General features: G+C 58.1%; 1 protein-coding gene across 27 annotated transcripts in view; it reads left to right on the top strand.

The window, feature by feature from the left end:
* COL13A1 (collagen type XIII alpha 1 chain) overlaps positions 1-24,007 on the top strand; it is a 148,949-nt gene that overhangs the window by 72,760 nt on the left and 52,182 nt on the right. For 18 of the 27 annotated variants that reach the window (XR_006701506.1, XR_006701508.1, XR_006701507.1 and 15 more), the window contains 10 exons: positions 691-717; positions 2,280-2,330; positions 9,046-9,081; positions 9,888-9,914; positions 10,922-10,948; positions 15,479-15,505; positions 15,602-15,628; positions 16,388-16,414; positions 19,453-19,518; positions 23,305-23,412. Coding sequence is in view for 23 of the 27 variants with exons in the window: in XM_045437663.1 (XP_045293619.1) it covers positions 691-717; positions 2,280-2,330; positions 9,046-9,081; positions 9,888-9,914; positions 10,922-10,948; positions 15,479-15,505; positions 15,602-15,628; positions 16,388-16,414; positions 19,453-19,518; positions 23,305-23,412 (423 nt within the window). In the remaining 4 variants the exon portion in view is untranslated. Of the gene's footprint in view, positions 1-690; positions 718-2,279; positions 2,331-9,045; positions 9,082-9,887; positions 9,915-10,921; positions 10,949-15,478; positions 15,506-15,601; positions 15,629-16,387; positions 16,415-18,292; positions 18,350-19,452; positions 19,519-23,304; positions 23,413-24,007 lie in introns of all 27 variants that reach the window. The other 9 variants (XM_045437677.1, XM_045437674.1, XM_045437657.1 and 6 more) reach the window with 5 other exon arrangements.

Here is a 24,007-nt window from a genome sequence, read left to right on the forward strand (position 1 = left end):
TGCCTACCTGCCAGTCACTGTGGTTACAGGGACCCGTGGTGATTCCCCAGTTTCCTCTGCCTCCCGGACCCATCCCCCATCCACCCTGATGTTTATGTCCTACTGTCTGTCCTCCTCCTCCCACCGTCTTACCTGGCCGGCCCTGAGGACTCTCAGTGTGTCTAAGCTTGGCAAAACTTTGTGCTTGGTACTCGGTTGGACCTTCAAACCAACTAAACTCCGGCTCACAGCAGTCTGCCTCCTGCCTATCCACCCCCCCCCCCCCACCTCAAGTGACCCAGGCCCTGGGGACATGGCTTCTCAGGCAGATTTTCTGACCTAGGTGGGTTTCTCTCTCTCTCTCTCTCTCTCTCTCTCTCTCTCTCTCACACACACACACACACACACATTCTGAGAGGGCCTTAATTTTAAGGCCCCGGCCACTGTTTCTCTCGGTTATCCGGAACGGCTGGCTGGGGCCGGGCCCGGGGGTGAGGCAGTAGCTGCCCAGGTGCTGTGCCTGTTGGACGCGGAACCTGTCACGTGTCAGCATCTGTGTTTTGTTTTGTTTCTTATTTCACAGTGATTTCTTTTGTTTGGTCGTTGTGCCGTTAACACAGATTCTTGTGTGTGTGCCTCTCTCTTATCCTTTCTTTTTTCTCTCCCCGCCTCTCTCTTCCCTACACCCTGTGTTGCATGTGGCTGTCCCAGGGAGTAAAGGGCCAACCAGGCGAGAAGGTGAGTCCTCACTTTCCCCTCCATCCTTCCGCCCCAGTCTCTTCCCCTTGGACTTTCGGGGGTGCTTTCCGAGGCCCCCATCTCAGCCTTTCCCGTCCCCCAGCATGCAGGCCGCAGCACTCTGCTCTCACAGACTCTCCCGGCCCAGCTTCCAGGCCACTGACTCCCGGCTTAGGCTTCAGCTCCCGGGCTGAGCCGGTCTCCCTAGCCACCGAGGCTGCCTGTGGCCTCGTACTCACCCTTCCCAGAGGGAGGGGAGCACCGATCGGTCGCTGTTTGGCACAGCTTGTTCTAGTCCCTCCCCAGCCCACTCCTAGTGCCCTCACACGTAGAAATTCTTTGTGCTGCCCCAGAGGGAGACCCCCCGGGGTTGTAGAGTAGAGCCCCCTCGGAAGCCAGGAGCCCAGGAGACCGTCCTGGAGCATTAGCCCTGGTGGATCCTGAGGGGGTCAGAGAACAGCACATCCAACCAGTTCGCTTTACAGAGAAGGAAACTGAGGCCCAGAGAAGGGCTAGGGCTTGCCCAAGGTCACACGGCAGAAGTGTGACAGGGCTGGAGAGGAGTGCCGGCGTGTCTGACTCCAACGCTGGGCTTCCTAACTATTGTGCTGTGCTGTCCTCTGCCTTTCTGGCAGAGCAAAGACCCAGAAGGGGGGCCCTGGGCATCTCTTCCACTGGAAGGGGCGGTTCCTGGGGGGAAGCAGCAGCCGCCCTCCTCCCAGCAGGGCATCACCTCTCACCCCCATCTGTGTCCCACGCACCTTCATCTTTCTGTCTCCCGTCCCTGCCCCCACCACACACACGTGCGCACACACACAGGCGTAGACATCCGGCAGCCCAGTCACCCTCGGATGGCACCTGGCGCTCCCCGTCCAGCAGCGGCCACCATCCCTTCTGTGTGACTCTCACAGCAGGACTAGGAGGCCCGAGGCAGCTCCCACCTGCAGGCTCAGGGCCACGAGACCCACATAGCAAGTGTGTGTCTCGTCCCCACCTCTGTCCGCAGCTGCCCCGTCCACGGGGCAGCCGGGTTCACCAGTTGCGGGGTGTGTGTGCCACATGGGCGTTTGGGGGCTGCGCTGGGCTTAAAAGGCCACGGGGGCTCTGGGACTCGGGTGGGGCTGGGCAGATTGGAGGGCGCCAAGCAGGGCCCGCGGGAGGCCTCTGGGGCCTGAGCGGTGTGGCTGAGCCGTGTGACCTCCCCGTCCCCATGGCACCTGTGGCTCATCCCTGCACTGAATCCCTTCTTCTCTCTTCTGCCTGGGGTCCCACCGTTCTCTGTCCCTGGTCCCATATGCTACCGCTAACCTGTCTTCCCTCTTTATTCCTCCTGCTTCTCACTCCCTCCTGGATGCTCCACGCACCCTGTGTCTCCTCTCCTCTGATCCCCCGCCTCCCTCCACACCCTCTGTCCTCCTGGCCCCTGCCTGGGCACCCCCACCCACCCTGCTCCCCTTCCCCACCTGCCAGCTCCTTTCTTTCCCTCCTCCATTGCCCACCTCTCCCCGCCTCCTGCCTCTGCCCCTGTCCCTCTCCCTCTCCTCTCTCTCTCTCTCCCACAGGGGGCCCCAGGAGATGCCGGCATGTCCATCATCGGTCCCCGCGGCCCCCCTGTAAGTGGTTTTTACTCTTCTTCAGGGTGGGGGGACGGGCGAGTTAATAACAAGGGCTCTGGAGGGAGAGCAAATCCCGGCTGTGCCTCCGGGCCTGGCGGCCACCGCCCATAATGCGATCAACCCGGCCAGGCCTGACGAAATATCCCTAAATTACAGCCCCTCAGGAGGGTTCGCAAGGGCCACCCTTTGGCCAGGAAACCAGCAGCTGTGAGGCGGCCCTGCTGTTTACAGGCGGGGGGGGAGAAAGTACTCGCTCCTCCTCAGATGGGGTGCTCCAGCTTTCCAGGGGACAGACCTTGTTTCTGGCAGCTTCTGGAGCAGATCCCCAGCATCCGGATTCACTGCCCCAAGCACCCGCTCCCGGTCTTGGCAGAGGCTCAACCTACCACTCGTCCTCAAAGGCTCCCTGCCGGGCAGACTGCCGGGTTCTACTTCTTGGTAGCCTCTGCCCCTTCGCAGGGGCTTGGGAAAATCAGAGGCTTCCCCTCAGATGCTTCCTCAGGGACCAAAAGTGGACACGGGTGATGATGTGGGAAGATATTGGGACTGCGGGAAGGAGGGCCCAAACCGCAGAGCCTCAGCACAATCACCAAATGTCAGGGTAGAATGGACCTCAGCGAAGGTCTAACACAGCCTCCTCAGAAGGGGAAACTGAGGCCCAGAGAGGGACCAGGATTGGGGAGGCCCAGAGGCTGGGGCAGGATTAGAACCCAAGACCCTTGGCACCCAGGGTTTTCACCATAGACCAGGCCACCATCCCCACGCCCTGCCGTGCACTTTTCCTTCCCCGCCCTGCACAGTGAGAAGCCGAGGGGAGCAGAGGGCTAGCCTCGGGGAGTCTGAGGCTAGCCCCATGGATGGGTGGGGTCCAGCCTGCCTATGCCCCTGCCCTCGCCGGAGGGAGCCAGTGGCAACTAGGAGTCTCTCCTACCCACAGTCTAGGGAGAAGGGTCAGAGAACACATTGCTAAGTCATGTCCAAGGGGAGGGCTGTGTTGAGAGCTGGGAGCTGAGAGGGGGGCCATTCAGGGCCGCTTGGAAGCGGGAGCAAGTCAGAGGGAGCCCAGAGGACGGAGCTGGCGATCGGGGGTCAGGTACTCGGGGGTCTACGCTGGAGACAGAGTCGGAGGGGTCTTGGGCTGCACAGACATGGCCTCACAGGCAAGACTTCTTCTGGCTCAGACCACAGCGATGGTGTTAAGGGCTCACACTTGGCCCTTAACTTGTGGCAGGCGGCATTCTAAGACCCTTCTGCACAGTGACTCGTCGAATCCTCACGAGAACCTCACAGGTAGGGGCTATCAGCACCTCCATCTCAAAGGTGAGAAAAGCCAGGCTGGCACGGAGAGGCAGTGTGACTTGTCCAGGACCGTTCGCTAGGAACGCTCAGTCACTCAGCCCGGGCCACGCGGCTTCGAGTCCGCACTCTGCACCCCCGCTGCCATAGCAGACCCCCCAGGCCGTGGGGTCACCGACATCCAGGCTTCTGGGCTCACGTGGCCGCGGCACCGTTGGGCTACGAGCTTCTGTGTGTCTCAGAGGAGCCCCCGCAGGGACGCCCTGAGCCCCCTTGCTCCTGGCGAAGGTGGTGCTCAGCCAGGGGGCCACTAGAAGATGAGAAGCTCACAGAGAAATCTCTGCCTGCCTCATAGTCTGACCACAGATTCCGTCGTGTCTATCATGCCGGCCCTCCAACACCTCTCTGGCGATACCATGCCAACGAGCTCTCTAGAAGTCGTTGACGAGGCCCCACTTTGGAGAACAGGCCCCGGGGGTGGTAGTCTGCCCCAGCTCCCCTGGCTTCTGGCCCAGCCGGGCCTAGGCCTCATCAGGAACCACAGCCCCTGCACTGCATTTGACTCCAGTGGTGACAAAGACCCTCTATTCAGGTAGCAGTGATGACTTCTGTCTCCTGGGCACCTGTCCTGGGCACCTGTCCTATCCTAGCTCCTATGCTGAAAGCCCCCCTCTGCCCAGGCCTCTACCAGTCCTCCCCAACAAAGCCGGGAGGCAGGCCCGTCCGCCCGTTTCACAGAGAAGGAAACTGAGGGTTTCATAACCCACCTGAGGTCCCTCGGCTGGTCGGTGCTAGAGCGTGGCCTGGGCCAGGGAAATTTTAAAATGTTCAAAAGGGAAATTTTCCTTAAGGAGAAGAAAAAGTTCTCCCCGTGGGTGCAGCACTGGTGGTGGGAGAGGTTTGATGGTACCTGGAGGCTTGACCAAGCCCAGCCTCCTTCTACTTTGGTCTGTGGGGGTGACCATCACTCAGATGACGGTGGTCTCCCCTGATGGGCCCTCACTAGAGACCGGGGAAACCACCTCGGCGCCACCCGGAAGCCACCCAGGTCTGGTGAGAGCAGGGGACAGGGGAAGACAAAGGGGATGTTTGTCATTCAGGGGTGGAGGTTAGGCGGGCAAACCCTCTGTGGCCAAGGATGATGGGGCCCATGTGGCTTTCTGCACAGCCAGAAAGGGCTCAGAATAAATGCTCCTAACAAGAACCAGCCTTGCCACTCTCAGGGACCACCTGCCTCTTCTTTTGATCTCTTCCTAAATAGTCTGAGCAAAGGGGGAACCATCCAGACACTTGGGAAAGGGATGGTTCACATTCCAGTGAGGCAAGGTGCTGGAGTGGCCGCCCCATTAACTGAGGGGGAGGCCGGGACATTGGCTGGCCCGGCAGACCCTGGTCAGGTCATCTGCCAGGCGAGGAAACACACCCCATCTCAAGGGGAGCTCTCTCCTCCCCGAGCCCCCCAGCTTTCCTTCAGGGTCCAGGAGGAGCCGTTTGAACGCCCAGCCCTCAGGCGCAAGGAGACTCGCCATGCTGGGTCGATACACCTGTTGTGTTTCTTTGTTTATTCATTCCATTAATAGTTGTTAGGCACTGACTGGGGGCTAGGTGCTGGGTAGACAATGACAGTCTGACCACAGCCTGTTCGCCCCTTGGCAGAGAGACCAGCAACCCCATGGTGATTATAATACAGACAGCGGGGGGCACCTGCCTTGGGGTGGGGGCCGACCGAGAAGCGGGGATGACCAAGCTGTGATCAAGGTTGAGCAGAGGTTCCCAGGTAATGAGGCTGGGGAGGAGCCGCTGAGGCAAGAGAGTTTCTTATAAACCACCGGGTGAGGGATAGCAGGAAAGTTCTTTGCATAGCAAAGCAGGGGTCAGGCTAGCAAGGGGAGCGGGACCCCAGTTGTGAAGGACCTGCATAGGGTGTGCGGGAGTCAGGACTTTGTCCTGAGGGCAGTGGAGAGCCCTTGGTTTGCGTTCAGCGGAGGATGAACTTGATCAGATTTGCGGTTTGAAAAGCTCCCCTGACCCTTCCCCCCCCCCCTCCCCCGCCGAGTCACCAAGTGGATGATGGTGCCTTTCTTCAGAGAGGGGAGCACCTTGTGCCGGGGAAGAGGAGTCTAATTGGAACAGGATGAATTTGAGATGTTCTTGGAACGTCCAAGGGGAGATGTTTGCCTGCCTCATCGACTGGCTCACAAGAGCAGGTCAGGTACCCCCCTCCGATCCCTATGTTCAGTGGCATCATGTTGCCACATTGACCACGCAGGATCTTGTTTGAAAGATAGTCAGCACATGCTTGGAGGGGGAGACTGGCTCTGGGCGGATACAGGACTGATCCATTTTCAGGGGTCAGACAGAAGGGAAGGGAGAGAGAACCTCTGTCTGTCTATGTATGTCTACCCCGCATGAATTGCAGGTAGCAGGGATCCACTTCCAAAAAGCGAGATCCCCCTGTCTCCTTCTCTACCCCGGCCCTGAATTAAGGGAAGAGATGTTGGAGAACAATGCAAATAAAACGTATTTCCCTTGTTCTTATATGGAAGGACATAGTATGAATCCATAATTAATCTATGGATAAATTTATAATCCATAATTATAATATGATCCCAATCCCAGTGAACTCTTGATGGGGTTGGGAGTCCAACAGAATAACGTTCATAAAAAAATAAGCTTTCAACAACAACAACAAATAAGCTTTCATAAGGATGTCAGGAAAATACTGAAAAACTTGAGTGCAGGAGATAGGGGTGGAAGGGACTGGCTGTTTTACTACGTATCAAATGTATTGTAAAAACAGAGCAGTTAAATAGAACAGATTGGGGAGGCCAGAAATAAAGCTCAACGCATCTGGGAATTTAGTCCGTGGTAAAGGTTTCATTTCACAATGGGAAGAGAAAAATAGAGGTCCAGGAGATGAGGCGGGGACAAGCCATTCACCACAAGGTAAAGCTGACGAGCTTTACGGGGACAAAGCTTTACGGGGACAAGCTGACAAGCCATTCACCACAAGGTAAAGCCAAAAAAAAAAAAAAAAAAAAAAAGCTTAAAAAAAAAAGAAAGAGCTGCATATGTCCACCTCACTTGTTAGATGAGAATAAATACCAAATGGATAAAATACTTAGATATAAAACATGAAACCATAAAATACAAGGACAAAGCGTGAGCAAACATTTATTACATCCGCACTGAGGAAAGCCCTTGGACACATGACACAAAACCCCAGAAGCCATAGGAAAAGATTGATAAGTTTGTCAACACACACGTAAAACTTCCATCTGGCAGGAAACACAGCGTAAAAAAGACAAATGCCAAGTTGGAAGGAATATCTGTAGCACACATGACTCTCAGAGAGTTACTGTCCTTGACGAAGAGCTGTACTCAGGTCAATGGGAAACAAACCAGCTAGGGGAGCTTGCTGGTAAGGAATACAAACAGGCAGTTCACAAGTAAATGACCGGCCATTCAACACTGGGAGAGACGTAAGTTAAAACCCAGTTCCAGGCCTCCCTGAGCGCCTTAGCCAGCCCAGCCTCTCCAGGAAGTAGAGTCCCCAGTTTCCATTTGGTCAGTGACAACATTCTACCCAAGATCCTTGAAAAAGCCTTGGTGAGCCCCAGATTTGGCTCTGCGTCGGGTGGGGAGGCATCCTGCTCCCGGGACCGGCTCTGCAATTAGCAAACCATGTGATTATCCCTACCATGTAAACATTATCCCCAGTGGGACTTGAAGATGTTTCTTGGAATCTTCTCCTCCTGACCTTTGTCCTCAGGCCTCTCAGCATTCGGAGTAGTTGAAAGTTTACGCTGGGAGGTTCCAGAGGCCACACCACACAGTTTCCGGGTTTTCTCCTCAGGCCTTTTCTTAGCATCACTTATCCTTGAGAGGAGAGAAGCCCAGGTCCCTCTGATATATGAGTGGCATCTCCTCGCTCCGGCCCTTTGGCTGCCTGCCACAAGCCCGTCCCACCCTGTCGTATGCTGCGGCTCCCTCCCGACTTGACTGGTGCTCCCACCCTGATAGCAGGGTCCCCATCCCACTCAGCTGTGTCCCCTGAGCAGAGGCCTCCGGGCACTGCTGTCCGTGGCCTCGAGGAAGCAGCCTCCAGCAACAACCCAGTTCACTGGGATTGGGATCATATTATAATTATGGATTATAAATGTATGCATAGATTAATTCTCCAAGCAGCCTGGAGAATTCCAGGAACCTGGAATATTCCAGGTTCACGGCAGATGGATGCAGAGAAATCTGCCTCCGAATGGGGTCTGATTTTGAAACCACCCCTCGGCAGGGACCATCCTCCATTGACCCAAAGGCATACCGGGTCAAAGCAACCTTGCTTCATTCCGGTGCTCCTAGGTTCCATTCAGTCCAACAAACAGCTACCATCGCAGCCGGCTTTCCCAGTGTCATCGAATGTAGTTCAATGACCCTGTGAGGTTATCCTGCGATCCCCACCCCCAAATGAGGAAAGGGAAGTCCAAGGAGGTTCGTCACACAGCCACCGCGGGTGGAGGCAGGACTAGAACTCAGTCTGCCAGACTCAAAAGCCCGAGCTTGAGAGGACATTGTAGCCATCTCCATCAAAGGGGGATGCCAGGCTGAGGGCTAACCGGGTAAAAGGTGCGGTGTGTCCAGGGAAAGCAGGTGAGCGTGTGCCTGAGCAAAGAGTAGGGAAAGTGGGGCCGGTGGTGAGACTGAGGTCGGCTGTGAACGATACGTGAGGAGAAGAGACCGCCAGCCTTGACCTCCTGCTTAGCCCTCCTCAGCCCCTGGGTCCACGTGGCCTCATGCTGTCCTGAGCCTTGGCCAGAAGCCACCGGGCTGTGACCAGCCAGCTCTAGTCTCCAGCCCAAACACCTACACCTCCAGGAAAGTGGGCGTGAATGGGCACAAAGATTGGGGGACCCAGAGGTTACCCAACCAGGGAGCCCTGCCGGCCAGGGTGGACAAAAAAAGCCAGCAATCTGACCCACGTGGGTCAGGAAATACACATTCCTAAGGTTAGGTTCTGATATCTGCTGATATCCAAACCAACCTCACATAAGGGGCCACGGGTGATGACTGTGTCAATAAAAAGGACGCAGGAGATCGCAGAGCAGGAGTTTGGGGTGCTGCAGGCTGGTCCCCGCCATCCTTGCTCTGCAGCCACCTGTTCCCATGTCGGGGTTCCAGAGCATGGAGGCAGTGGAGCCCCACCCTGGGAAACCCCGAGGGGTACTGGCATCTCCTTTTCCCTGCTGCCCCCCCTCCCCCGTCCCTGAAGGAGGCTTCTCTGGTGTTCATTTCCATCCTTGTCCATCTCCCACAGATGACCCCAGAGCAGTGGGAGGGAAACCACAGACCCCCTGGGAGCGAAAGTGAACCAGGGGACTTGGTTTAGCTCCCATCTTCTCTCCTCTCCTGCTCTTTCCAGGGTCAGCCGGGCACTCGAGGTTTTCCTGGATTTCCGGTAAGTAGGGAGGGCTGAGATTGGCTGTGTCCCCGGTGACCCTTGGGCCTGGCTGGGTTCAACTTCATGTGGGGCCAGCCCTCAAGCTGCTCTTGACCTTCCAACCCTGGTCAGTGAGGACCCTCTCCTGCAGCCTCTCACGGAGAGCAGCCGAGGAGAGCAGCTTAGCACTTGGCCCCGAGGGCAGGGAAAATCGCAGGGAGAGGAAGACACAGCAGGACAGGGACAGGCGAGTGAAGTCACAGGCTGGGTGAGCCCCAGCAGGACACTGGAATGTGGAACAGACGATGCGCCTCAGGGAAGCAACCTCCGACCTGGCGTGGAGAGCAGATCCGCCTGCAGGAGGCTGTGTGGTGGCCATCGGGATGTCCTGTGACCCCTGCCCGAGGGGGTCTACCATAGGCTCTAAGAGGGAGCTGACTCTCCTTTTCCCCAGGCCCCAGTGCTGGCCAGCCCCAGGCGTTCTAGGAACATACATTTCACTTTCCACTCGGAGCAAAGAGGAGGTCTGTGATCTCAATGGCGACTGTCACCCATCAGGTTGTCCCTCATGCACTGGACAGGGGGCATTTCATTCACTCCTCACGAAGAGCCCTCGTGGAAGACTCTGTTAGTCTCATCCCCATTTTAAGATAAGAAACTGAGGCTTCAGCTTACCCATGGTCACCAAACCAGTAAGTCGTCGAGCCTACTCTTGAGCTCTAACTTGGAGTCCAAAACCTGTGCCCTTAACCACTGCCCCGAGCTGCCTCTTTGGCAGAAGACTTGGGATGCTATCCTCACATTTGGCCTCTTTCCTCTTTCAGGGTCCCATCGGGCTAGATGGAAAACCGGTGAGTGCACCCTCTCGGGGTCCTTAGTCCTTCTGCAAGACCCTAACTCCATGGGAGGAGCTCCAGATAGAATGAAAATTCCTGGGTCGGGAAATTGTTGCCAATGGGAGGTGGGGAGGAGCCATTAGAATGAAGTGCCCCTGGCCCCATCGGGCCTCCCCTGGGCAGAAGCCCATGCACAGCCACCGAGCTGAGCTCTCAGATCCAGAGCAAGAGCCACTCCTAGAATTTGGTGATTCTGGGGTGCCCTTGGAAGGGGCTGTGGTAGGGAGTGAGGCAAGGAGGTGGCAGGGAGAGAAGAGGGGTGGAGAGCTCAAGGCACTGACTCTAAATGGAGCCTGGGCACCTGCTCCCCAAGGCCCCTCCCCTTCTCCTCGGGTCTCCCATCCTGGTTGAGCCCCCCACACACCCAAGTTTCTGTACCCCCGTCCATGGCTCCTCTCTCTGTCCATTTCAATCCTTTCAACATGGGCCCGAGACCCAAATGTTTGTGGGGGGGGAAAGAGACCCCTTCCCACTCCTGGGAAAGAGTGAGCTGGGGGAGAGCTCGGCACCTTTGATGCCCTCAGAGATGACAAGGGAAGGCAGCCAGTGCCCCCACGCACTCCCTCGCCCCCGAGTGGCTGGCATCCTCCACATGAGGGCCTGGCCACCCACCTGGTCAGTCGCCCACTGCAGGCCAGAGCTGAGTACAGAGAAGGGTCTAGTGGCCATCTGTCTCCTCTCCCAGAACTGGCGTCCCCCAAAGCTTCCCCGGCTATGTGCCTGGGGCAGGGCTCTTGAGGGCCTGGCCACTGCTAAGTAAAGACCCAGCAAAGGCGGCAGGCAAATGGCCATGTCTGAGCCAGTGGGTCCAGGATGGGGTGCTAGCTCAAGGGAGCGAGAACACAGGTGAGGAGGAAGGACGTGCAAAATGAGCAGTGGGTGATGGAGGGAGCAGCCCCGCGGGGCAGGCCGGGGGCTTCTGGGGTGCCGTGTACCTGGCACTCACACTCTTCTCCTTCCAGGGCCACCCCGGACCCAAAGGAGAGATGGTAAGACCCCCAGCTTTCCTGCCTTCCCTTGATCGGTGGGGGGTCAGCCCAGGCCTCATGGGCCCCAGCCAAGCACCGCCCGGCAGAGGGGGCCCACGGGGACAGGCAGGTGGCTCCCCAGCTGTACACAACATATCCCCTAGATCCTGACATCAACGCAGCAGGGAGAGCTGGGCAGGGGGCTTCTCCACCTGATAAATGAGGAAAGGGAGGTCCAGAGAGAGTCTGAGGTCGCCAGTGTCCCACGGGGGCAGAGGCTGGTGCTCCCAAACTCCCCAGCTGCCACTGATCTTGGCCTCGGGCTCAGTTTGCATTCACTCATACGGGTGGGGAGCCCATCTGGCACTTTCTCTGCAACCGGCTCTGGAGTCTGGGCGCTCCTGCCCCCGTTGGGCACAGAGCAGACTCGGAGAAGCAGACTGTTAACCGCACCTGCTTCCGGGTCCCTTCCACCTTCTACAGGCTTCTACAGAGCCTTTTAAAGGAATTTCCCGTCTCTACAGTCTCCCCCAGGCCACTCCTTCCAGAAAGGAAAGGCCTCTTCTTGTCAGGGGCCGCCCACTCCAGGGGAGGGGGCCACTTTGCAGCGGAACTGCTGGGCCATTAAGAGCAGATGGGCCAGCTCGGGGCTGGGATCCATTCCAGCTTCGCGGGGTGGTCACCTCTACTTTGGGAGCAACCCTCCTGCCACCGGCCGGAACGTGCAGGCTCCCCGCCTCCCCGTCCAGCCCGGCTCTGGTGCGTGTCTTGCTCCAAGCGCAGACGTGAAAGCACTCTCCACTCACAACTGGGGTGCTCCCAGGGCACGGGAGGCCAGAACCCTGCCCACCGGAAGAGGTGCATAGCTTCGGGGGTGGGTAGGGAGACCTGGCCTTTGCCCCAGCCTCTCCTACAACGCACAGGACCCTTGAAAACTCAGCTCCCTCAGACCCAGCTAACGTTAATTGACGGTTTTCTACGTGGTGGGCACAGGGCTAAGCACGATGCGTGTGTTATCTCATTTATCGTCACTATAACCCTGTGCTCCAGATCCTACTAGGAGCTCCGTGACGGCTGTAGAAACGGAAGCTCAGATAGCCTAAGTAACTGGCCTCAAGTCACACAGCCAGGGAGCATCCAAAAGAGGGTCCAAACCCAATTGTCTAATTCCTTCCCTCCACATTTCATTGCCTCTCTCCCTCCTTAGTTTCCTCTGTCCTTCCCTATCTCCCTGCCTCCTACCTTCCTTTAACACATTCTCGTGGAGTGTCTGCACTATGCTGGGCACGGCGCCAGCTGCCGGGGATATAGACAGGAGTAAGAAAGACACAGTGCTTGCCATGCTGTAGCTCACAGTCTAGCGGGGGAGCATACGCTTAAATAATCACTCGAGTCATTAACAAATTGCCTTGGCAATCGGTGCTACAAAAAGGCAGTGCCGGTGACTCTGAGAAGCCTTGGTGTAACAACATCTCATCCAGGCTGAGGATCATTGAGACCTTCCGAGAAAGACTTGAACCAGGGCCTGAGGGATGATGGTTTAACGAAGAGAAAAAGGAATGGGAAGGAGCACCCTGGACATTGGAGAACAGCATGTGCAAAGGCCCTGAGGGAGGCAAGTCCTTAAAATAGCCACAGAACTGGAAATAGAACAGTGAGGCCCTGGAGGCTGTGGATGGAAGGGCTGGCATTGAAATCCAGGGGCCCAACCAGCTTTCCTGTCCGTCACAGCCAGCCACCTCCCCTTCAGGTGCATTTCTTGTTGTCCCCCCCACCCCCTCCGCCTCCCCGTTCCAAGCGTGCTGTGCACATGCATGAAGCAATGGAGACCATGGCAGGAATACAGTTCCATGCTGCCATTGTTCTAGAGGCATAGGGGCTTAGATGCCAGGAGTTCGGGGTGCTTATGCCCTCAACCCTCTCCCTGCCACCTCTTCCCCTTCCTACTGGCCTGGATGCTACCATAACATAGTCCGTGGCAACCCAGAAGTGATAATGATGGTCAGCTAGGCACTGTTTTGTAATCCTCATAAAAGCTTATTATCCCCACTCTACAGAAGGGGAGATCGAGGCACAGAGTGGTTGAGCGTATTGCCTAAGGCCACCTAGCTTCTAAATAAGAGGGCTAGGATTGAGACCCATGGGGTGAGATCGTACCTGTCCACCACACCTCCTTTCTGCTGCCAGGGCCTTCGGTCTTGAAGGAAAGGAACCCTTCTATGGGGCTCTTCCTCTGCCATCCCTCTGCCCCCCCCCCTTAACCACCATGAGTCTCCCTTGTCTGTTTGGGGGTCAGAAGTAACTTGGGGGAAGGTGGAAAGGTGAGGCGGTCCTATCTCCCCCCTGCCTGCGTCTTAGTCATCCATCAAAATCGGCCAGACCACAGAGCCATTAAGCTTCTGTTTGGCTTGGCCCAGGGATCCCGAGCTACTAATTCAACACACTGTCTAGTGTAATTATCTTGGCCTGCTTATCATCTGTCTGTCTCCCGCTCACCTCTGTCCCCAGATGGTTTCCCCTCAGCTAGGTATCCCATATGGGGGGGGTGGGGGGTGGGGGCTCACTCTCATGTGCTTAGCCTGTGTCCCCACCTCAAAAGGGGATCACCCCTGCCCCGGCCACCCCACAGTAGCTCCGAGAACCTAATGTAAGGTGTAGACAGGATCAGGGATCCCACGCGTGCCATTAAGGAGAGCCAGGACTCTGAATTCACGTCTTATCCCACTGCTCAGGGCCGCCCGTCAGGGGGGGAGGAGCTCATTCACACCCAGTGCTCACAACAGTGCCTGGCACAGGGGAGGTGTGACAAGAGCCTTTAGCACATCGCCCACGACCTGTCTTAAAGGGGCAGCTGCTGTCCAGCTAGATTTCATCGGTGCCATCTGTTGTTGGACCTTGAAATATTTAGAGAGACTTGAAATCCAGGTTTGTGTTGTATTCTCCTTGCTCTTAACTGTTAGCAGCTAATTGAAATAAAACATCAACACACGATACCTCCGGGACCACTGTTGTCCCACGGGCCACCGTCTGGGATATCTGGACCGGATGCTCCAAGTCTCTGCGGTCCCCAACCTTGGTGTTACTTTCCTCGGCCCCCCGCCCTCCCCTTCGTCATATGCCTGTCTCTGTCGTGAGAGGGAGTGGCCCGGCCACCTGCAGTCTGCTTCCCTGCCAGATGCGTCACATTTTGCTGGCCTTATTCTGAACACTTGGTCAACCGCATGGGCTGGATGCCACATGGATTGTCCCGAGGCCACTTGTCCCCTCCCATGAACCTCCTGGCAATTTCCCAGTTTGGCGGTTGGTCCAGTCGACAAGTCAGGGGCCAGAGACGCTCCTCTCCCCCACGTGGACCCATCCCAGGGGGCCCTGAGTTCTTTAAGCCCCAAAGAGACCGGTCCAGCAGGTAGATCCTCACAGGCCCTCAGGATGGTGGCTGGAAGCGACCTCAGGGCCCCAGGGCCTGGGGCACTGCTGTGGCTCTAGCCAAGTCTAGAAGCCCTGCCTTCTGAGCCCCAGCCCAGTTCAAAGAGTGTGGCAGAGTGGAAACAGCTGGACCTTTGCCGTCAGCAGACCTGGCTCTTGTCCCAGTGCCCCCACTCGCTGAGCCGCAGGACCTTGTCTCCGTCACCTCATCTGGGAGGCGGAGCTGACATGAGCACCTTCTTCGTGGGCCAGCGTGGGTGCGGCATGCTGAAAGCCTGCCTCAGAGCGGGTCCTCAAAGCATGACGCGCCCGTCCTCCCCTCTAACCTCCACGCCGGTCGTGCGGGCTCTCCGACACCAGCCTCTGGCCAGCTCCTGAGACCACCAGCTGAACCCTGTGTCCTCCTCAAGGACCAAGGGTCCACCCTGAACCCAGGCTTCTTTTTCAGCCGTGCAAACTTGACAAGACACCCCAGGAGGAGCCCCAAGGCCCCTTACGTTCCTCTGAGGGGCCCGGAACGTGGCTTAAGTCGCCAACATCCTGCTTCCTGTCTCTCACCAAACGTTTCTCCAAAGCCCCCAGTGTCCACAGCGCTGCCCCGGCCCCCCACACGTACCCAGAAGCCCTTCTGGCTCCGAGAAGCTCAGCTCCACATGCTGAGGCAGTGGTGGGCGGAAGATAGAATGTGCCGGTGTCTCCTGAGAGGCTTTCCACCTCTACTCTTTGGCTCCATGAGGAGATGGGCATGCGTGGGGCTGGGCAGCCCACATGGCAAAATACCACCCGGCGTGTAAAAACAGCCTCCTTCCCAGCCGGCCCGTGAGACGGTGATGGCGCAACGCCTGAGGGATGGCGTCTGTTCATCGTGGCCGCACGCGGGGGACAAGGCACGCCTAGTCACACCCGCTGAGGGACCGAGAAGCCGACGCTTGGTGTAGAGACCGCACCACCATCTCGGGCACAGGAAGACCAAGCCATGGGTGGTGGAGCCCAGCCTTTAGGCCCCTGCATCCCCAAACCCACCTGGGGGCCCCGGGTCCTAGCTCGATCCCCACCCAGGCCCACATCCCTGAACCCGCCCACCCTCTGGGCGCCCACTGACCTGTGTGTGTTTCCTCCCCGCAGGGCCTGATGGGTCCCCGAGGACAGCCGGTTAGTACCTGGCCCTAAGGGCCCCCAGCGGGGAGGCTTCGGGCCCCTGTGGCCTCAGCTTCACTTTCTAACTCTGTCATTTCCGTCCCTTCCTAGGGACCTCAAGGACAAAAAGGAGAAAAGGTAAGCCTGATGGAAATTTTCCAGACCTTTCATCTCAGGAAACAGCGCCCCCGCCCCCCATGTTAGAAAGCAGTCCAGAGGGGCTATTTTCAAATGTTAGCAGAACGGGGGCATCCCCGGCGGTGCTGCGGTGTGTGAGAGAGAAGAGAGAAGCTGCCTTTGGGAGGGGTTTCCTCGGTGGGAGGGGTGGCCCGGAGCCCGGCCTTTCTCAGACTCCCCTGCCCGCCCGCCACCCCCAAGTGCTTCCTGATGCGCCGCCGTGAGCTCTAGGATTTTGAGGTGTCAGTTTGCAAACTGGCTTGGCTCCCTTCCTGGCTGCCTACATTCTCCACCTCCTTACGTTTCTGATGGAGGCTCTGCTCCCCCACCTCAGAGAAGGCGTCTCCGAGGGCCCCGTGGCCCCCAGCCCTCTTGGTGCCTGGAGTTCCCATCCACGGGCTCCTGCTCAGGGGCCACTGGGGGGATGCACCCAGAGCATCGACCTTTCTGGAAGATACCTGCAGCCAGGCAAGGAGCATAACTCCTGAGTGCGGTCGTGGCACGTGGGGGTATGACAGCGGAATCCTGCCTGGGGTCCGTGGGGCCAGAGCCAGGCAGGCCCTTGGGGCTTCTTCTCTGCTGCCAGCCAGGGGCGAGGGAGGGAGTTGGTCCAGGACCAGAGCAGGGCCGGTGGGCGATGAGCATGTGGGGGGGGGGACCCCTGAGGGCACGATTCCCCCTAAAAGTGCCTAACGCCAGCCTCTTCTCTCCCTTCCCCAGGGTCAGTGTGGAGAGTACCCACATCGGGTAAGTGAACCCCTAAAACTGAGCCTCCCTGGGGCACAGCCCCCTGCTCAGCCTCACCTCCCTGGGCCCCCAGCACCTACAGAGGTTGGGGAACACTCAGCAGCCTGCGCGGTGGCCGTGGGGATGGCTGGCCCCCAGGAGGGCACCCCGGGGGTCAGCGGTGTGTTTGTGCAGAGCCGGTCTCCAGCGCCCATGTTGTCCCCCCCCACCCCCACCCCGGGTGTGTCTTTGTATGTTTGTCCCTGTGCTGGAGGACCTGCCAGCCTTCCGGCATGTTTGTGTCTGGAACTCCGGGCGTCCAGCCCTGCGTCTCCTCCGCACATCACCTCCTCCGTGAGGCTGTGCAGCTTGTGCAAGTGTGCGTGTGTGTGTGGCTGAGTGCGTGTGTCTGGCGGCCCGCCCGGGCTGAATCAGAGGGACTTTTGGGTTAGTCATTATTTCAGATGACCCCAACCTCAGTGGTGGGAGACAACTGGGGGCTGGCCGCATCGATTCAAGGATAAAATCTCCGCTGTGCCTCCTTAGGAACAGAGGAGGCCCTCTCCGAGCAGGGTGGGGATTTCTGAGCTGGGAGGGTCTCCCAATCGCCCCCCACGCCCCAGCTCCTTCCTTTTCCTTGCTCTGCCCCTGAATACAGAGCCCAAAGCCTGCTGCAGCCCATTAGGAAGCTTCAAATGGGTGCACTGATGGCAGGGGGTCGTTCTTGGGACAGGGAGGGCAGAGACGTGTGCCCTCCATCGAGGGCCCCGGTGAGCTGGGACCAGAAAAACGCCACTCTCGGATCCCGGCGGTAGGAGTAGGGAGGGCTAGCATCTTTAGGTGCCCATCCCTGTGCCCTGGGCCTTATTGTGCCCAGAAACACACACACACACACACACACACACACACACACACACACACACAGAGTGTGGCTTCCCTGGCTGCCCAGCCCCACGGGGCAAGGAGACTGAGGGACTGCAGACAAGGACAAGTCAGGCTCAGAGTCCGTCTGGCTCCAGAAGGCCACTGGAAGGGCCTCGCTAGCGGTGGTCAGCCACCCGGACTCTGACCCCTGGGTTCCTGGGCCTGGGAGAGGACCCCTGGGTTCCTGGGCCTGGGAGGGGGTCCACAACATGGGCAGCTGGGCCGGGCCCGGGCTGGGGGCACAGGCCGGTAGCAGCACAGACGGAACTAGCCCGTCAGTGGCATGATCTCCAGGGACGTGGGGGCCCTGGTGTTCCGGCCAGCCTGATCCTGATACAATAATAGAAGGTCAGCTGTGTTTATTTGAAACGATGGGCTCACAGGATTGTTATGTTACCCGAAAGAAAGACAGCATCCCCCAGCACCAAAGACAACAGGGCAGCAGACGCTTTGGCAGTGTTTCCTTAGTGAACGTGTGGGGGTGGAGGTGGGGGAGGGCTCTCTGCCCCTCAACCGAAGACAAGAAGAGGGAGAGAGCAGTAATAGAAGGCTCCAGAAGCACCTTGGCCAAGGAGTGCAGCAAACCAATGACGATGGCAGTGTAGGGCACAAGTCAGGCCGGGAGGAGAGTGGATTTGGTTGGGGGCTCAGCTGACGGACGGGGAGAGGCAGCTGGAAGTTTATCTGGACATGGGCAGGAACGCAGGGGGCATCTAGGGAGAGTGCTCTGGTGGTTCTCCGAGGGGTTTGCAGGCATGGTGGGGTGGCAGGCCTCCAGGCCCACAAGATAATGGGGGACCTGGGTTGGTCCCTGCCCCGGTTCCAGCCTGCAGCCTCCCAGGGAGGGAGGGGAGGGGTAGGGAGGGGAGGGGTGGAGTGCCCTGGGGCGGGGAGCAGGGCCCCTGGTGTGTGTGGACTTCAGCCCTCACGCCCCCATCGCCCTGTCTCTGCCACCTCGGTCCCCTCCCATACCAGGAGCACCCGAGCGGCACATTTTCGTCTCTGCGCTCCAGTCAGATCATTACCCTGAAGGTTTGTGGATTCTGGAAGGACTCTGGGCCCCTCTCTGCTGAGAGGCTCCCTGGACGCAGAGCCCAACATTGCACGTCCCCAGACCCCACAGTGGGAGATGGCTGGGCTCTCGGGGCGGCCGCAGTCCCTCCAGGCAGCAGTGACCTAGAAGGGCCACAGCTGGGCTCCCCTTCTCAGCCCAGGGAGCCCCCACTTCTTAACACTCATCCCGGGGGCTTCGTGTGAGTTAAAATGCCTTCAGCAACAAGAGGTCAATTAGGTGCCATCATTGCTGTCACACGGGTTCTGACCACCTCCTAAAGCCATGGGGTGCTCAGTTTTGATTGGTAGGGAGACTGAATGCAACGAGAATTTCCAGAAATGAAAATCACATCAGATAATGTGATGGAGAGTTGCCTCCCCCCAAAAGTGGTTGAACATGCTGGAGACATCTTTGCCCAGCCTTTATTTTCCAAACCCACCGGCCCCCGGGCGGGGGGGGGGGGGGGGGGAGGGGTGGAGACCTCAGTAGCACTTAGCCTGCGCCCACACCAGCCACACCCTCGGCCGGCTCAGCCCCTGGGAGCCCAACTTGGCACGGCCCCTGACCGTCCTCCCCAGATTTGCTGACACCAGCCCTTCTCGTTCGACCCAGAGGTTGCCACAGACCAGCTTGGCTTCGAGTACCAATGTAGCCAGTCCCGTGGCTCCCCACCGGAGCCTCTCTGTGCTCCACCCTTGGCCAGACAGCCCCCATCCACCCCCAGGGACAGGAAGGGACAGCAGTGCAATGGTGGGCTGTGTGTCACGAGGCCTCTACGGCCCAGCCGAAGAGGCCCACTCTCCCCGGCCGGGGGTGCTGCTGGCCAAACCCCCGAGGGCCGCTGCCCTTTGGGGATGCTGTGCCATCCAAGGGCAAGCTCGGTGCTGCACCCCACGAGCCACGAGAGGGCCCCGTCCACACCTTCCCTCACTGTGCCTCATGCTCACTAATCACTCTTCTCTCTTCCTCTCCTCCCCTCCCACTTGGCCACCCTGCCTTCCTGGCGACATTCGGCATCCTTCTGAACATCTGCGATCTTTGGCCTTTGCCCTCTGGCCTTCCAACTCATCTTTCTCCTCAGCTGCTGCCTCTCCTCAATTCAGTGCGACTGGCTCCACCCCCAGTCATAAAAAGGCGGACTTTCCAGGTAGACACCTTCCCTTTGTCGAGACCACGAGTGGCTTCCCCAGGGGCTTGGCGGGTCTCCCGGCCCCGACGGGCCAGCGGGGACGATGGACGAAGCCAGAACCTCACTCTTACTTCAGTTACATTCGATTAGACAAAGACGGACCCACGAATGTCATGGATGTCGAAATACACAACACCCAAGCCCAGGAGATCCACAACTGTCACACACCTCTGTTCCTCATAACAGTCACCAGCGACAGCCACCCCTGGGCTTGTGCGTTGCACAGATGTGACTTCATTTACTTCTTTCAACAGTTTTATGACTTAGGCATGATCATCCCTATTTATTACTATTACTATTATTATTATTATTATGAGGAAGTCAAGGTTCGGAGATAGTAAGTCAGTTGCCCAAGGTCAAGCAGCCAGTAACTTACAGAGCACCCAGCTTCTCGGACTCTTATTAGCTGTGGGCTTTGGGGCAAATTGCTTAACCTTTCTGTGCCTCAGGTGTTCATTTGTAAAACGAGGGTAATAGCAGTTCCTACTGCACGGGGGTATTGTGTGTGCAAAGCACTCGGCATTGCTCCTCGCATTGTTTCAGTGCTATGATTAAATCGAGGCTCTGAGAAGTAAATTTGTGCCCGAGGTCACGCAAACAGCAAGTGGCAGAATGGGAGCCCGGCAACCGGGTCTTCAGACCCCACCCTCCCGGCTCGCTCAGTTGGACCCACACCCTTTATATTTAGAAATGGATCACTTAGCACCTGATCGCTTGTAACCTGAGTCGGAGGAGTGAGGGAATTTGGAGGGGGAATGTGGCCCACGACCAACAGGTGTAATGGCTATGAGCAACTGCTTCCTTCTTCCTGCCTTATGAACCCAAGGCGGCTGGGAGAGGACCAGGTGACCAAGAACGGAAAACAAGAGACCACAGAGCCAGGGATCCAGGCAGAAGCATTGCAGCTTGATTCCAGGCCAGGCGGCCCGCGGCTGCCGCTGATGCCCCTGGCCTTCCTCACGCTGGGCAGGAGCTACCCCCAAGGCCGTGGGCATGCTGGACGTGGCAGGGCTCTGAGATGCTCCCTGAAAGCCTGACGGCAGGGCCTGGAGCCACCATCTGGCCATACTCAGGAGTCACGAGCCCAGAGGCCAGCGTGTTGAGGCACCTGGCTGCACGAGGCTGAAAACTCACTCCAATTAACAACTAAAAATACAGAGGGACACGTGATGCATGTGCCACCCGAGCCCACGTATCCCATTACAGCGGCCAAATCCTCGAGAGTCTCCACGTGCTCCCAAGGCTTACTCCAAGCATGACTCTTCAGGGGGCCCCCCGGCGGCTCAGAGGGGCACCAGGCCCACCCCTCTGTCACCCCCCCCACCCCAATGTCAGACCCCATTCCAGAAGAGCTGTCTTGCTGTCAGAATGGCCATTCGCCTCAACCCCCGAGAGCCACCTCCCGGCCTCTGTTGCTTTAGCTGCTGTAGGCTGAGCCCTCGCCGGGCCCCAGGCACTGCTGTAAGAATGCCACACGGATTAGCTCGTGTAATGTCACACCAGTCACCCGCCAGGGCGGGTGCCGTCCTCGTCATCCCCATCTTACAGATGAAGAAATTGAGAGGGGCCCAGGCTTCGATCCAGGCCACTGCGTGTTACTGCCTCCCTTTTCTTTTTTTTTTTTTTAATTTTTTTTTCAACGTTTATTTATTTTTGGGACAGAGAGAGACAGAGCATGAACGGGGGAGGGGCAGAGAGAGAGGGAGACACAGAATCGGAAACAGGCTCCAGGCTCCGAGCCATCAGCCCAGAGCCGGACGCGGGGCTCGAACTCAAGGACCGCGAGATCGTGACCTGGCTGAAGTCGGACGCTTAACCGACTGCGCCACCCAGGCGCCCCACTGCCTCCCTTGTCAAGAGCAGGGCGCGGGTGAGCCAGAACTTTCTGTGCTGCCCTGACCTGGTTTCCGGAGTAGGGAGGGAAGAACGGGGGCCTCTCCTCTGCCTGCCGCAGGTTTTGCCCGGAGAATAAGATTTTTATGCTGTCGGCCCTCATGGGACATAGAAAGGCTTGTCCATTTCCTATCGATAAACCAGTATTGATTTTACAGGCTCTGTAAGAGGCTTAAACGTTGGGTCTAACATCTGCTGACAGAGGACACTGTATGAAATACGATGTGCTTAGCAGATGGCATTGGAGGTCACTTCCAAAGTGCAGAAAGTTGGACAGTGAGTCGTTTTTTCTGGGGGAGGGGGCTGATTTGGAATGAATAAGAATAGTCCGGAGTTCCAAGTTTGGGTCCTGGCTCCCCACTGAATTCTCCACGTGGCCTCCGTCAGGGAGCTCCAATTCTCCGAGCCCGTTTTCTCTTCTGCGAAACGCGACTTGTGACCCGTCGCTGCCCCTGCTTCCTCCGCCATGGACGCTCCGCGCCCTCCAGCGGCTTCTCAGAGAGGGCAGCAGGACGAAACCCCAGGTCATCCGCGCCAGCACGTCCCGGCCAAGGGAGGTTGAAGCAGGTGCTGCTAGGATCCCACAGTCCTCCTTCTGAAGCTGGGTGCCCCCACCCGTATTCATCATTTCCTCCTGTGGGAATTGCCGAAAGCACACGGAAGCCGCACCTCCGGCCGCCTGTGTCCCCCTGCATCCCAGCCTGGAGCTCTCGCACGCCTGCCCGGCCATCTGCAGGGATGGGCTCCCTCTCACAGGAGCTGGGCCCAGATGGTCCGTGGGGAGGTCGCTTAGAAAATAATATGACAGCATCGGTCTAGATCTAGGATGATTCGGCTTGGCCCCCAGTCCCATGATCTGGGTCGCATGGCCAGGCTCTCTCCTCCTCCTGAGGGGGACCCGATGCCACCCCTAGCTCCCTGGGCCCTCGGTCCACCCTGGGCACAGGGACAGTGGGTGACAAAGGCTGGGCTCAGAGCAGCTGACTGAGGAGTAGGGGTGGGGCAAAAGAACACTAACCGAGACCCATACAGGCATAAAGCACTTTACGGTTTCAAAACTCAACCAAGTTCAGGGTTGCCAACTCAATTGTCCTGTGAAGCCAGGCACAGATCATGTAGGTGACAGAAGCAGGCCTCACGCAGAAAGGATGGGGGAGGGGAAACCCAGGCCACCTGGACCCCGGGCTCGGTCCGTGATCACCCGCAGGAATGTGGGCCTCGAGGGACAGGGCTCTCCCTGTGCCATCAGAAGCCCCCAGCCCAAATGTTCTACATAAAATCACTCACCCAGTTGTTTAGTGAGCCACACCAACTTCTGCGGCCTGTGACCTAAGGCCCTCCTTTGACCGTCCGAGTCAGACAATCAGACAGCAAAATCCCGCGGCAGGAAACGGAAGCAGGAATGTACTGCTCTCCTTCGATGCCCGGCGGGTGGGTGTAGAGAGAGGATGTGACCGTTCACACGGAGGGAGGAGCCGAGGCAGGCCAGGCTGAGGACCACCTGGGCTGGACCCCGGCCATCTGACCAGGCCGGAAATATGCTCGAGGTCAGGTGGGGTCTTCTCGCTCACTCCTCTGCCTCTGGTCCTGGCAGGGCTCCTGCTTGGGGGCCAGCCGCTCGTGTGGCAGATCCTCTCTGGACCCCTCCTCTTGGGAGCCGAATGTCTTGGCCGTCTCCTTGCTGCCACTGGTCCCTGCATGCAGTCACCACCACGGCATCATCACTGTCACGCCCCACCGCCTTCCCACCAGAACCCACGATAGGGCCCTCACCGGGTGCATGGCACTGGGGCGGGAGCCATTCCCCAGCCCTGAGGGTCTCCCTCTAACTCTCATTTCCACCAATCTCAGGGTGAACAGGGCCAGGCCGGTATCCAAGGACCACCGGGGCCACCAGGCCCCCCTGGACCGAGCGGACCTCTGGGGCCCCCGGGACTGCCAGGGCCCATGGGCCCACCCGTAAGTATCTCCTTCCTCTCTCTACCACCTCCTCTCCCAAGGTTTGTCCCAAGAATTCTCTGGAAGCATCCCAACTTTGCATAACTGACAAGAATCTGGGTCCCCGCCTAACAGGCAGAAACACCTTGGCAAGACCATTGGACGTAGGCGGGTCACGCAAGAAGCTACCCATCCCTGCCCAACTCAACTGTTGCACTCTGGTTCTGAAAACCCAGCTCCTGGGGCCAGGCCTCAATTCCAGTCATTGCCTTCCAGGCAGGAAATCACTAAGAGGTTGCCCCTTTCCCAGCCTCGGCAGAGAAGAGCTTGGAAAGAAAGTTCCCAGGGCCACCTTTGAAGGCTGTCCCCTGACCCCTGGGCTTAGAAAAACCTGAGTTGGGGGCAGTGGATTCTGAAGAAGGTAGCTAAGGGCCATCTGACCACCCAGCACCCTAATGAATATGCCTTTGCTGCTGTATGGGGGTTTTGCACCCCTGGGCCGCTTTCCAGCCAATCTGGATGTCTGGTAAGCCAGGGGGACCCTGAATCAAGCTTGAGGATTGGATCACTGCTGTAGCCAAGGGAGGTCAACAGGTACCCCCTCCAGACCAGACCA

The sequence above is a fragment of the Leopardus geoffroyi genome, chromosome D2 (assembly GCF_018350155.1).
Source record: "Leopardus geoffroyi isolate Oge1 chromosome D2, O.geoffroyi_Oge1_pat1.0, whole genome shotgun sequence".
Lineage (NCBI taxonomy): Eukaryota > Metazoa > Chordata > Mammalia > Carnivora > Felidae > Leopardus > Leopardus geoffroyi.